The sequence below is a fragment of the Mus caroli genome, unplaced genomic scaffold (genome assembly GCF_978045245.1).
Source record: "Mus caroli unplaced genomic scaffold, Mus_caroli_1 scaffold_10, whole genome shotgun sequence".
Lineage (NCBI taxonomy): Eukaryota > Metazoa > Chordata > Mammalia > Rodentia > Muridae > Mus > Mus caroli.
The window spans coordinates 22543948-22558937 of record NW_028227265.1 but is presented as its reverse complement, the minus strand read 5'-3'; the positions used below and the strand labels follow the sequence as shown (position 1 = coordinate 22558937).

The following is a 14990-nucleotide window of genomic DNA, read 5'->3' as shown; positions in this document are numbered from 1 at the left end:
TAAAACACCAGCATGCTGCAAATGTCTTTGACCCTGGGCACTGTGGCTTCCCAGTGCTTAAGAAGACAGGTCCTCTCTAATTACAGGCCAGCAGACAGGTGATTTTTAAAAGCAGTGACAAATTTTGGATCCACACCTTTGATCCCATGTCACTTATGCTGTGTCCCCTGCTTGTGCTCCCACCAAGACTAACCAAATGTTGTTTTATCCTGTTCTTAGGGAGGTCTGCAGTCTTTTTAACCACAGAGAATCACACTTAGCTGGTTGCCTCTGTTTTTCTTTCCCATTAGACCACAAGCTCTCTCGGCTGTGGTGCATTTTATTCAGTGTGTCTCTAGGGCCTTAAAAGGAGCCCCAGCACACCTCTGAGCGCTCAGGGCTTTTTTTTTTTTTTTTTTTTTTGCAATGAACCAATCAATGCAAGAATGAACGCGGCAACCCGGCCCTGCAGGATCGCAAAGTGCCTCTCTCCAAGCTGACTTTGCTCTCCCTGCCGGGGCAGCTCTCGTAGAAGAGGTGAGGAGTTCGAGGAGGTCACGGGGAACCAAAACGAAGGACGGCGGGGAGCCTCGCTGCACGAGGTGCTGCCCACCTCCGAAGAGTTTTCGGTGAACCAGGACAACCTCGCCTCCCGGAAGCGGCTTCGCCGGCCTTCCCCCCGCCCCTCCGGAAAGTGGGCGTGGCCCTCATGAATAATGAATCGCCGGGGGGAGGGGAGGGGTCCGCCCCCCTCGGGCGGGAAGGGGGAAGCGCCGAGGCTGCCTGACTGGAATCGGGGGAGCTGCAGCGACGGCGGCTGCGGGAGCAGGGCCGGCCATGGCGGTGTGGACGCGGGCCACCAAAGCGGGGCTGGTGGAGCTGCTTCTAAGGGAGCGCTGGGTGCGGGTGGTGGCCGAACTCAGTGGCGAGAGCCTGAGCCTGACGGGCGACGCCGCCGCGGTCGAGCCTGAGCCGCCGGCGGCCGCCTTCAACGGTCTTCCGAACGGCGGCGGCGGCGAGTCTCTGCCCGGGAGCCCGAACCGCGGCCTGGGGCCGCCCAGCCCTCCCGCGCCGCCCCGCGGTCCCGCGGGGGAAGCGAGCGCCTCGCCGCCCGTGCGCCGAGTGCGAGTGGTGAAGCAAGAGGCGGGCGGCCTGGGCATCAGCATCAAGGGCGGCCGCGAGAACCGGATGCCGATCCTCATCTCCAAGATCTTCCCGGGGCTGGCGGCCGACCAGAGCCGGGCGCTGCGGCTGGGCGACGCCATCCTGTCGGTGAACGGCACCGACCTGCGCCAGGCCACCCACGACCAGGCCGTGCAGGCGCTGAAGCGCGCGGGCAAGGAGGTGCTGCTGGAGGGTGAGCGGGGGCCGAGCGGGAGGCGGCGGGGTGGCGGCCTGGGCTCGCCGGCGCGCACTTTGTTTCTGCCCACCCTGACGCCTGTGCGGGGCTCGCCGGTTCCCTCCGCCTCGGCCACCAGACCTCCCCTTGTGGGGCTCCAGAGTGTGGAAAAACTGAGGCGTCCAGCGAGAAGAAAGTTGGGCAGCCACCGAAGTGTTACTTTGCCGCCCCTTAGCGAGACTCAGCTGAGATTTAGGGGGTGGGGGGGGGGAGCAGCAGCCGCGTGCGAAGCTCACCCCTCTTGCACGATAAGCTGACACTAAGCACTAACTACTGGGAGGGCGATCGGCTCTAGTTCTGTAGTCTCCTTTTTTTCCCTGCTGGGAAGCGTTGGCTGGGCGCTTTCTTTAGTCACCTCGGGCTCCCCGGGCGGGCCGGTCTATTAAATCCATCCACACCGATGCCAGCAGTTTGCTTGGGCAAACCACCAAAGCACTGGTTAATTTATGGGAATTTAACCCATCATTGGCTCTCAACAATAACCAGAGAAGATCACAGCACTTCGTGGAAGGCAGAGAGCTGATACAGCAAGTTTGTGTGGTTAATGAGCCTTGTTTAACAGTGGAGGCTCACGTGTTTGAGCATTTTACTGCCAACTAGAGTTTCTCCCCTTTTGCAAGAGCCCGGTGCCAGCTTCCTACCGCTGGCAGGCGTGCTGCCGCAAGACCAGTAGGCATTTTATAAGAATCCTGAAGGGTACCATCACACGATATGTGTGAATAGCCTTTACCTTAAGTGTAGATGCGATCTTGTGTGCAGCGTTTCACGTGTATCGATGTAACTGAGGCAGAATTAAATCTCATCTCCAAAGACTCCTATATGTTGAAGGTGATGGAATATTGTAAACGAAATGCCAGTTGCTTGCTTTAGAAATAATTGCAAGACCAGCTCTGTTTCCGCTGTTGAGTCAAGTCATTCCAGGAGCATTTATTGCTGCTAGCTGTATAAAAGAGAATGTGAAAGGTGCTGTCCCTGTTGTATCTCTGCGGAGGGAAATGAAAGGAAATGCAAAACAACTTCTAGGGAGGAATAACATCAATTACTTGACTCTGTGGTACAAGGTACAAGATGCTAAGGGATCACAAATTTAAGGTGTATTTGCTGGTAGCATTTTGGGGTGGTTTACAGCCTTGAACTCAAGAGGCAGAGACAGGCAGATCCGTGAGTTTAAGAAGAGCCTGGTCTACATAATGCGTTCCAGGACAGCTAGGGCTATGCAGTAGGACTCTGTTAAAAACAAATCCAGAAAAGAATTTGATGGAAATGGGCTTAGTCCAGGAGAGCTTTCCAGGAAGTGGTTGACATAAGTGTGAGAGATGAGTCAGGAGGGATTGCTGGCAGGAGTACTGAAGGGAGGGGTTGAAGTTGGGGAGAAAACCATCAGACTAAGGGCAGAATTAGAACTTAGGTTTTTTGTTTGTTTGTTGGCCTGGAATTCAGAGAGTGACCTGCTAAGTGCTAGGATTAAAGGCATGTTCCACAGTGCCCAGCTTGCGTGTGTGTAGTATGTGTGTGAGCATGTACACATTACGGCCAGTCTGGCCTCAAGGTGGTCATCTTACCGACCCAGCCTCATGAGTGCTGGGATTGACAGGCATGCACCTCCATAGCCGGTTCAGTTTTCTCTTAAAATTTTAAAACTTTTTTAATGCATATGAGTGTTTTGCCTGCATTTATAGCTGTGCCCCCACATGCATACCTGGTGACCTTGGAGGCCACAAGAGAGATCCACTGGGACTAGAGTTACAGATGATTGTGAGCCCAGAGGTGGGTAATGGGAATCAAACCTGAGTCCTCTGTGAGAGCAGCGTATTACCTGCTGAGCCACCTCTCCAGCCCTACTTTTCACTTTTTTGTAAATCTGTGATACTTGGAAGCAATCAGTTTATAAAGAAATAACATGGTGTGCAGCAGTGTTAGTGGGTGCCTTTAATCCCAGCACCGGGAGGTAGAGGTAGGTGGATCTCTGAATTTGAATCCAGCCAGGTTTACAGAGTTCCAGGACAGCCAGGGCAGAGAAACAACAAACAAACAAATAAGGGGTTAAATAGATGGCTCAGTGGGTTAAGGCCCTGTACTTCATTTTCAGAGGACCCCAGTTCAGTTCCTAGCATAAATCAGGTGGCCCACAAAAACCTGGAACTCCACTTCTAGGGCAGCTGACACTTTGTGGCCTCCCAGTCACCTGGACATGTAATTAAAGATTGTTAATTTTTTCTTTCTTTTTTTAAGTGCTCTAATTGTGAAACTGCAATGCCCCAATTTTATAATGTCTTATTTATGAGTCTTGTTTATATCCCAATTTTAGGTAGGGCCAGTCAAGTGCCCAGAAACTAGTGTTAGTGAAAGAAGTAAAAACACAACACAGTTGACGTAGGTTTGGAAAAATAGTTGTTACTCTTATTGAGTACCTAGACACTGGTCTAGGTAAGTATTTGGGTATTACTTCTTAGAGCCAAAATACTGAATTTCATCCAGTTTTGTGGTATGGAGTAGTGATGGATAGACAGTTCAGCCCTTTATGCCATATTAACATGCAAAACAAGAGGTTCTTGTTTCCCAGTGGCTTGAAGCTAGTGCTCATAGCTATGAAATGACAGCTGTCTAGTACATGCTTCCCACTATTCATTAGTTCCCTCATAGGCCTTGGGTGCTCTTAGAAACAGGTTTACAAATGGTGGCATAGTAACATTTACTGGAAGCCTTTTTACCTGGTCTATGGCTTTATTTTCCCATTTTGTGTAAGACAAACAGTTTTTGTCTGTGTAGATGTGGGAAAGTCAGTCAGTATAGTACGTTTGTGGTGTTCCATTTTTAAGCCAAGTAAAAATAATTGCTCAAATACAAAATCCCTAAAAGAGTCATTTAGTGAGCCAGACAGACTATTTAAAGTTGAGCTGTTTTCTCCTCCAGACAAGATACTTTTTTTCCCTCCTTAAGCCAGAGTTTCATGCAGCCATGTTCTCCTCATTTTGATTCTGATCTTGAACTCCTGATCGTCCTACCTGTACTTCCAAAGAGCCACAGTTATTGGCCTGTGCTACCATGCTTGGCTGAGGTAGGCCACTTATAAGGGATAAGAGTTTAGAGTATAGTGGGATGAACCTTGAAGCCCAGCACTTGGGAGACAGGCAGTAGGATCTCAGAGTCGAGGCCAGCCTGATCTACACAGTGAGTTCCAGTACAGCCAGGGCTAGGTAAAGAAACCCTGTCTCAAAAAGACTAAAGCAGCAAGAAGGATTGCTTCAAGGCTAGCTATGGCATCCTGAGGAAACCCTGCTCTCAGGGTGCTGCTACAAGCCAATTATCCCAGCACTGAGGGGTGGAGCCAAGAGAATTGACAGAGGTTTGGTGACAGCCTAGGTTACAAAATAGGTGGTGGGGGAAGAGGATGGCGTGGGAGGCCGTTAATCCTTAGACAATTGTAAGTGATATTGTCCCTCCGTTAGAGTCCCTGAAACCTTGCCTTGACATAACATAATAATCTTTTGGTGGTGTGGGCAGGGAATTTCAGGCATGTTCTTGCCACCCACATGTCAGGAGCAGCCTTAGTGTCTGGTTTCTTGAGGTTAGGGAATGGAGCTAAAGGTCTCTTTTTCTTTTTTACCTTGGATTGGTGAAGGCATTGTTCCTACAGCCTACAGTCTCTGGTCAAACACCCTGTTCTTTTTTTTTTTTTTCATCCTTCCCATCCCCCAAGGAAAGGTCTGTCTGTAGTGATTTTGTCTTTGTTTGCTTTTTTGAAGACAGGATCACTATATAACCTGCCCTGGCTGGCCTCGAACTTCCTGTGTAGACTAGTCTGGCCTTGGACTCAGAGATCTGCCTGCTTCTGCATGTGCTGCCTTGCCCAGCTTCATATATGTATATATATATATATAGTAGTTAATCTCTTAAAGAACAACCAAACAGTTAAGCTATGTTCCTGTGCTTACGTCTTAGCTTCTCTGTTTTACCTGTGAGAAGCTATTTCTGTAGTCAGACACCACCACCCTCTTTCATTTCTGGGTTTTAAGTCTGGGTCTCAGGTAACCCCCGCCTGACCTTGAATTTGATATGTAGTTAAGGATAACCTTGAACTCCTGATCTGCTTCTACTTTGCAAGATATTTCTTACAGACGCTCCTGCATGCGTCTAAATGTACCGTCTAAATTATTGCCTTGATATGGGAAAGTAATTCTAATACAACAGTCATGAGACTTCTAAGAATATTTTCTAGGAACCATATCCAAGCTATAATTTAGGTCTCCATGGATAACTTCAACTGCTATTTTTCTACCATGCAGCACTGTCTGGGTGAAGGTTACTAGACTTTCCCATCAAATGTGTCTTTCTTCATGAAGATAAGGTATAGTTGGTGGCTAAAAGATCCTCCTGTAGTTTGGAGCTGATGTTAACAGACCAGCTCAGTGTTCTTGGCTTGATCAGCACATTGAACTAATCAAGTAAACAAAAATAATGCTCCTATCTATGAGGTGGTGTTTGTTTTCATTTTTTGAAACAGGTTTTCTCTGTGCAGCCCTAGCTGTCCTGAAACTGACCTCTAACTCCTTGCTAAGATCCTCTCTGCTCTGCCTCTGCCTCCTTGCTGGGATTAAAGGCCACCGCTGGGCCTTGAGTTTTACCTTGTTTTCCATTTTGCTGTCTATGGCCCTTTGAAAAGATGTATGTATTTTGAGTGTGTATGCATATAGCATGGCACATGTGGTGCTCAGGAGCCTTGTGGGAGTCTGCTCTCTCCTTCTACCATGTCAGCCAGGGGTTGAAGGGTTGTCAGGGTTGGTGGCAAGCACTGTTTGCTGCAGAGCTGTCTCACTGGCCTTTCCTGGGAATCTTCAAAGCTGTGAAGATTGCTTTATCAAATGAGGAGCAAACCTTGAGGTTAGGTGAGATGGTGCAGTTACCAAACAGCTTAGTGGTACAAAGCAAAGGGACCAAAACCTATTCCAGTGCGTCTCTCTATGTAAGTCCACTTACATAGGGGCTCCTGTGTCTTACTGTGGTGCGTTGTACTGAGAAGCTTGGGTGGGGGGAAGCTGAAAATAGTTCTTGGCGTCAAAGAGTGTAATGCAGGAGAGAGAGCTAGGTGTGTTGGCACATGCCTAATGTGAGCAATCAGAAAGCTGAGGCAGGGGAATGCAAGTTATATGGCCTGCCTAGGCTGCAGAAGCAAGGTCCTGTCTTGAAAAAATAAAAATAAATTGGGGAAAGAGAAGACTGTTAGCTAGAGAGTTACTGCTAAAATGTATAATCTGTTGGGATTTCTCTGAAGGGAGTAATCAGCTGAGGGATGGAATAGTTGACTGTGACTTCCAGAAGGAAGGAGAATTTGATCCTAGGCACTTCTCTGTAGATGGAAGTCAATCCAAATTGAAAGGGTAGTTTGAACAAAAGCCAAATGAGCATGACATGTAGTAGGGACTGGAGTGGAGAGCTAACTGGTACAGACCCAAGGGAAGAAAGTGAAATCAATTAGGGTTGTGCAAGACTTTGATTTGTCATTCAGCATTTAACAGGTACGCATAGCAAACAACCGGTAGGTGCTGGGAATCCCAAATTGGAAGCCATCCCTACCCTTTAGGCTAGTAGGAACAATTATAGCCTATTGTGGTAAATACTTTCATAGAGGTGAGACTGCCCTGGAAACAGGTAGATGTTTAAAGGAGACAATGGTGATAGTAAGAAAGTTGGTGTTGTGAACATGTGTACAAACACAATATTCCTTCACAATGCATGATCAACATGGCCATTTTTTGAGACAAGGTTTTGTATAGCACAGTTTTTTTTAAGACTTATTTATTTAATATATGTGAGTACACTGTAGCTGTCTTCAGACACACCAGAAGAGGGGATCAGATCCCATTACAGATGGTTGTGAGCCACCATGTGGTTGCTGGGAATTGAACTCAGGACCTCTGGAAGAGCAGTCAGTGTTCTTAACCCCTGAGCCATCTCTCCAGCACGGGCCTCCAATTCTTGATCCGTCTGCTTCAGTCTCCTGAGTGGAATTCTAGCCTGGATTTACACGGGAAGGAATAGGAAGTGTATGCCAGGATATAACGTGAGAAAGTAGGCAGAGGGCAGGTCATCAAGGCTGTGTATATAGTGCTTAGAGGTAGTCTCTAAAACTAAAAGAAAAAAAAGAAATTGAGTATTGTGAATACTTTGAGTTTAGTTCTCTCCGTCTTTTTGTTGTTGGTTTGGTTTGGTTTTTTTTTTTTTGTTTTTTTTTTTTTTTCAAGACAGGGTTTCTTTGTGTAGCCCTGGCTGTCCTGGAACTCACTCTTTAGACCAGGCTGGCCTCGAACTCAGAAATCCACCTGCCTCTGCCTCCCAAGTGCTGGGATTAAAGTCGTGCACCACCACGCCCGGCTGGTTTGGTTTTTTTGAGACAGGGTTTCTCTGTGTAGCCCTGGCTGTCCTGGAACTCACTCTGTAGACCAGGCTGGCCTCAAACTCAAAAATCCGCCTGCCTCTGTCTCCCAAGTGCTGGGATTAAAGGCATACGTCATCACTGCTGCCCGGCTAGTTCTCTCAATCTTAAAATGATGACATGACACACTAAGTACACAAGGTAGTATGCCACAGGGAGAAAGGGTATTTATCAAAGGAACAGGAGCTGGTTATGGTGACCTTACCTATCTGCTTGCCTCTGCCTCCACAGTGTTGGGATTGAAGGTGTGCACCACCACACCCAGCTTCCGATTTTTATTTTTATATATTGTGTATTCCTGTTTCACCTGCATGTATGCCTGTGTACCATGTATGCGCACTGCCCTTGGAAGCCAGATCCTCTGGAATTGAAGTTACAGATGGTTGTGAGCTACCATGTAGGTACTGGGAACTGAACCCAAGTCCACTGCGAGGACAGCCAGTGCTCTTTTAACTGTCTAGCTAGCTTACTGTTCCTATATCCCCCCTCCTCTTCCTCTTCTTCCTCCTCCTCCTCCTCTTCCTCCTCCTTCTTCTTCTTCTTCTTCTTCTTCTTCTTCTTCTTCTTCTTCTTCTGTCTGGAAAATGAAATTGTCGTGGAGACCATTTGACATACAGATGTGGCTGCATTATCATCAATAATGAACTTTACCCTAATATATATTACACTTTAAGTCACTTAGCAGCTGATGCTAGAAGGTATGTTTTCTTCCTCCTTATCTCATCCTTTCTTGATTTCTGTATTTTATTTATTATTTATTTAATGTGATGGGGATTGACTGAATGTAGTATGTCTGTACACCATGTGTGTGCCTGGTGCCCACAAGAGGCCAGAAGAGGGTGTTAGATTCCCTGGGACTGGAATTCCAGATACTTGTGAGCCATCACATGGGTGCTAGGAACCAAGCTGGGTCCTCGGGAAGAACAGCTAGTGTTCTTACCACTGAGCCTTATTTCTGTATGTTATATATGCTTTGTAACATACAGCATTAGTAGATACTCACTCCTGAGAGTCTGTTCAAATTGTTACGGAGTAGAGATGTACTGTGAAACTGGGAAGCTGCATATATGCTTAAGATAAGGGAGGGCCGTGGATGGCAACAGAGTTGAGAAGCTACTTTCAGAAGTTCTGAGGCTTTCCTAGTACCATAAAGATAGAGACTGGATGGAATAGTGTAAAACTGCAGCCTTGATACTGGTCAGGGTAGTGGCACAGCCTGGAAGTCCCAGCTACTTGGGAGGCTCAGGAGGGAGAATCACAAGTACAAGGCCATCTAGCGCTGCAAAGGAAATCTGGGGTCAGGGGTCAGCCTTGACCACTTAGCAAGACCTTGTTTGAAAAAAAAAAGTAAACCAGGTAAGGTGGCACATGCTTTTAATCCCAGCACTTGGGAGGCAGAGGCAGGCAGATCTCTGAGTTCGAGGCCAGCCTGCTCTACAGAGTGAGTTCCAGGACAGCCAGGGCTACACAGAGAAACTCTGCCTGCCTGGGGGTGTGGGGTGGAGGCACCACCAAACAATCCAAAAAAATTCAAAACAGGAGAGAAAGAACTGGAATATAAGTCATGGATTTCTGACTTGGGAAACTGGACAGTTGTGAAACCAAAAAGAAGAGTGAGCACCCCTCACTGTAATCTTTGGGAGTCAGAGGTAAGTAGCTTGAGACTCTGGTCCCTCTTATAGATAGCAAAGAACGCATTAAAGGAGAGAAGCCCTATAACAGGACCAGGAAAGAACTAGTTTGAGGCAAGAATGAGCTTCATTTCAGGGCATGTTGCATTTGAGTTACCTTTGTGACATCCTGGTGGAAAAGGCCAGAAGCTGGTTGGAAGTACAAGTCTGTGCTCAAGAGAATGTCAGAACAGTGATGAATATTTATGAGACATCAGGGTAGAGGTGTTAATTGTGGATGAAGTCATTGAAAGTAATGCAAATGAAAAAGAAATAGAACCAGAGTAGGATTCTATATAAACTCTGCTTTTAAAGCCAGGTTAGAGAAAGACTCTAGGAAGTAATGGCACAGGAAGATGGAAGGGGAGGGGGGGGCTTTCAGAAAATGTATTAAGTAGGGAAGATTTGTGGCATATTTGTTCTCAAAAAGCAAAGAACAGCAGAGTGAGGGAGAGGTTGCAGAGATGGAAGGGGTGGTGCAATTTGTTTTTGAGCCAGGAAGTGACATGATGGGAACAGAATTTAGGTTGGCAGCAGTGGATGAACTGGATGCTGTGAGAGAGGAAGGCCCAGAGGTAGGAGAAACTACAGCTGCTGCAGTAAAAATAATCCAAACCAGAGGACATAGCAGAACACACTAGGGACCTTCTCTTGCCTAGATAGCCTCTTCCCAACTGTCCCACAGACACGACACTGGGGACAGCACTTCTGCAGCATGTTCCTTCCCTGTTAACTAAGGGCAGGTGCTTTGATCCCAGAATTGCTGAAGTAGGAAAAGAAAGGAAGAGGACAGGGTGCAGTGACAAGGGACTGTAATGAATAATGAATTTAGTTGTGAGATTTCTCTCTTTTTTTCTTTTTTCTTTTTCTTTCTTTCTTTTTCTTTCTTTTTTTTTTTTTTTCAAGGCAGGGTTTCTCTGTGTAGCCCTGGCTGTCCTGGAGCTCACTTTGTAGACCAGGCTGGCCTCAAACTCAGAAATCCGCCTGCCTCTGCCTCCCGAGTGCTGGGATTAAAGGCGTGCGCCACCACTGCCCAGCTTTTTTTTTTTTTTTCCAGGATGCCCTTGATCTCTGCCCCTCCTGCCTCTACCACCTGAGTGCTGGGAGTATGTGCTACCCTGTCAGCTTTTTCTGTTTTTGTTTGTTTGCAGAGACTTTTCTGTCATCTCCCCTGACTTCAGGCTTTACTGTCTTTTGAGAGCACGCCCTTTGCAGCGGCTTTGTTCCAGTCTTGTAATGGGACGGATGTACTGCCCATTGTGCTAAGGAAACTCTATGTTCTAGTATCTAAAATTGTTTTTAATTTACATTTATTTACTTATTGGTTGATTTCTGTGTTTTGTCTGTGTGTATGTAGGCACATGTGTGCAATTGGGGGAGGTACTATCTGTGGAGTTCACAAACACCTTAGATACTGGCTCTCTTCTTCCACAGTGCAGGTGGTCATTTTGGTTTATCAGTTGGTGGCAAGGACCATCTTGCCCCCTGGCTTTCTTCCTTTTATTCTTTCTTTCTTTCTTTCTTTCTTTTTTATGTTTTAACTTTTAAAAAGTCGTATTGATGGAGCAGGCTGGTGCTTGTAGAGGTCAGAGGGAACCTTGTAAGTCAGTTTTCTCCTTCTGCCTTTACGTGGATTCTTCAGAATCCAAACCTGGTTGATGGGCTTGAAAGGCAAGCACCTTTTACCAGCTAATCCTTTTTTTTTTTCCCAGATAGCCAGCTGATTGTTGCAGCATTATTTGTCAGTCTGTTGGTACTCTTAAGTTTGATAGTTCAGATGGTGGCTATCCTGAGTGCCATATGGAGAAAGACAGATCAAAGCCATATCTGCATTCAGCTGGAATGACTGATATACTTAATTAGTGCTGTCTGCTACCCTAGGAATGACCTGTCCTTTTGTCATTGATTTGTCATGCATCTTTTATTTAACTTTGTTGTAGGTCGTTTTTGTCATCATCATCATTATTGTTGTTGTTGTTATTTTGAAACAGGGTCTCACTATGTGGTCCTAGCTAGCCTAAAAATCTATGTAGACAGGACTGGCTTCAAACTCTAGGGATTGACCTACCTCTCTCTGGGACTAAAGGTATGCACCACTGTGTTCTCCTGAAGTGCATCTCTGTGTGTATGGCCTGATTCTGGATATTCTATTCTTCTTTTCCTGTTTGAGATTGTTGAGTTTTTTTTTTTTTTTTTGGTGTGTGTGTGTGGGGGGGTTGTTTGTTTGTTTGTTTAGGTTTTTGTTTTGTTTTGTTTTGTTTCTAGACAGAGTTTTTCTGTGTAGCCCTGGCTTTCCTGGAACTTACTCTGTAGACCAGGCTAGCCTTGAATTTGCAGAGATCCACCTGCCTCTGCCTCCCGAGTACAGGGATTAAGGTAAAAGTATATGACACCATGACCCAGCTGAAAAATAATAATTTCTTATTGTTGTTGAGACAGGGTACCAAGTACCCCAGGTTGGCTTTGAACCCACAAGGTAGCTAAATCCATTATCTACTTGGTAAAATGCAATTTATTTTTATTTTTTGGTAAACTTTCAGTCATATCAACTGCTAGTTTGTAATATCCCTTTTCAATAAAAAACACTAGGCCTCACTCTTTGATCCTTGATTATATGGCCAACTAGGTTTTTTGTTTTGTTTTGTTTCGTTTTGTTTTTCAAGACAGGGTTTCTCTGTGCAGTCCTGGCTGTCCTGGAACTTGCTCTGTAGACCAGGCTGGCCTCGAACTCAGAAATCCACCTGCCTCTGCCTCCCGAATGCTGGGATTAAAGGCGTGCGCCACCACCGCCCAGCAGCCAACTAGTTTTTGATATGGTTCACAGGTCAGGAACTTAACTTGCACCTAGAAGCACATAAAGTGAAGGCGCGAGTTTCTCGCAGGACAATAAAGGTGGTGTTACCAAAGCTGAATGGATGGCTGCAGCTATAAACAATAGATGGCCACTACATGTTCTAGAAACAGCAGATGACAGAGATGAAATTAGAAACTGTCATAGTAGTGTTGAGCTTTAGGAGCCTATGGGTGGCTCTAGAAAGAGAAGAGAATGGGTTTGCTGCCGTACAGCATCAAATGGAGATTTTGAAAAGCCCTTACCACTCTAAATCAGTCTCAATATTTTAATGGTACTTTGAACATCACTTCCTAGGACTTTCTAGCAGCTTCGAAAACATTCATTGCCATCTATTTTTCCAGCTAAGTCAACCGAAATCCGTAGCATTCCGGTCAGGGATATATCTCAGTTGGTGGAGTGCTTGCTTAGCCTAGACAAAGCCCTGAGTTTGTTCCCAGCATTCTGTTGGCCTGGTGTGCTGGTGCACATCCCAGCACTAGGAGGCAGGGGTGTGTGTGTGGGGGGTGAGAAGTTCAGGCTCCTTCTTATCCGTGTAACAAGTCCAGCCTTGGTGTATGAGGTCCTGGCAGGGAGCCGGCATGATTAGCTAGCCCTTTAAGTCAGAGATGGAGTTAGATAGAAATATTTATCAAAATAGGACATACAAGTTCATTTTAGACTTTATTTGACTGCAGAAAACTTAACCACATTAATTTAAGCTGAGGTGTTGTGTTGTTGGTTACCTCAGGTAACTCCTAAGAGTGGAGGTGGCTCTAGGTTTAGGTTCAGTAGAATCCAAAAGCTCAAATTATCTTGGCTGGCCACAGCAGTTCCTGTTGTGGAGAGTCTAATTTTGTATAGTCAGCTAAGATGGCACAAACAGTTTTAGGAATATATAGTCCTAACTTTTTTAAAAACAAGATCTCTTTCAGGGGTGGAGGGAAGCCCAGGTGGCCTTCAACTCTCTGCCACAGCCTCCTGAGCACTAGATTGTGGGCGAGAGGTCCCCCCACCTCCAGCTCCATCTCATTTTGATTGAGTCACTTCTTGCTTACCAGCTTTAGAAAAGGATTCTAATTAGCTCTACTTTGCCCACTTCTTAGACTATGTCACTGTTACCAAGATTATAGAGACGGTGGTCTAGGCCCATCATGTTTCTGCCAAGGTATGGAGATTGGAAATGCATCAGACTGAAATATTAATCTGGTGGCTGCTACATGAATTCATATCCACTATAACAGTGCAGGCAGTGAGACTGGGGAGCTAGGAGTACTCTCATATCTACATTGTAACTTAAGTTTTTTCTGTATTTGTCTTTTTTTTTTTTTTTCAAGACAGGGTTTCTCTGTATAGCCCCAGCTGTCCTGGACTGTATTTGTCTTTTATGCTGGAAGATTTTAAGAATTAAAACATGGGAGCCGGGCGTGGTGACACACGCCTTTAATCCCAGCACTCGGGAGGCAGAGGCAGGCGGATTTCTGAGTTTGAGGCCAGCCCGGTCTACAAAGTGAGTTCCAGGACAGCCAGAGCTACACAGAGAAACCCTGTCTTGAAGAAACAAAAAAAAAAAACAAAAAAAAAAAAAACAAAAAAAAAAAAAAAAAGGGAAAGAATTAAAACATGGGAGCTGGGCCAAAGTGGTACATACCGTTGATCCTAACACTTGGGGGGCAGGGACAGACTCAGATGGAACTCTTGAGTTCAAGGCCAGCCTGGTCTACAGAGTGAGTTCCAGGGCGGTCAGAGCCACACAAAGAAATACTGTTTCTAGCTTCCCCCTCCTCCCACCCCAATTAAAATGCAGGAATACATGCTATGTATGTACATAATCCCAGATAAAATATTCATGTATTTAACATTGAATAATTTAAAAATTAAAGCAGGATCAGTGAGATGGCTCAGCAGGTACAAATTCTGGCCATAGCCCTGATTATCTGAGGTTTTGATCCCTGTAGCCCACTGGAAAAAGACAACTGGCTTCTGAAAATTGTTCTCTGGCCTCCTTATTTGGGCCGTAGCCTGAACATTTGGATATATGCTTATCATATCCACACATACAACAATAATACAGGTAGAAATTACTGAGACTTACTGAGAACTTAGTATCCTAATCTTGGTATGCGTTATAACAAATTTTTAACAGCAGTGGACACCATCCTCTTTAATTATATCATCATTATTATTTGAGACAGGATCTCCTGTATCCAAAGATTATCCGGAACTTTCTGCGTCTACCTCCCAAGTGCTAGGTAACAGGCATGAGCCTTCATATCCAGTTGATGTGTGCTGGGAATCAAACCAAGGAAGGCTTCCTGCGTGCTAGGCAAGCACTGTACCACCTGAGCCACACCCCCAGCCCTGTTTATGCTGTTGTTGTAGTAGTAGTAGTAGTAGTATTTTTGAAATGTAGTCTCACAGTGTTATGCCCAGGCTGGTCCTAAACCCCTTGATTCTTGTGAATCTTCCTGCCTTAGTTCCCAAGTAAGGGCACCCACATGGCACCGTTCTTATTTCCATGATTTTAAATATGGGGAAATTGAGTCCTGGAACCTTAAACTATTTTTATCTGCAGGCCCTCAAGCAGCATGTAGTTAATCACCTTATGCTGAATTAAGTATGAGTTCCAGGGGCTTTACTGCTTACTTTTGCTTTTTAAAATTAGAATGTTTAGTTGCA

The 14990-nt window shown here is 45.8% G+C and overlaps 1 protein-coding gene across 1 annotated transcript in view; it reads left to right on the top strand.

Annotated features, from left to right (window-relative positions):
* Positions 1-731: 731 nt before the first annotated feature.
* Positions 732-14990, top strand: part of Sntb2 (syntrophin beta 2) — a 79958-nt gene continuing 65699 nt past the window's right edge. The window contains exon 1 of the mRNA XM_021170744.2: positions 732-1336. Within this exon, the coding sequence (XP_021026403.1) occupies positions 817-1336 (520 nt within the window). The 5' untranslated portion in view covers positions 732-816. The remainder of the gene's footprint in view (positions 1337-14990) is intronic.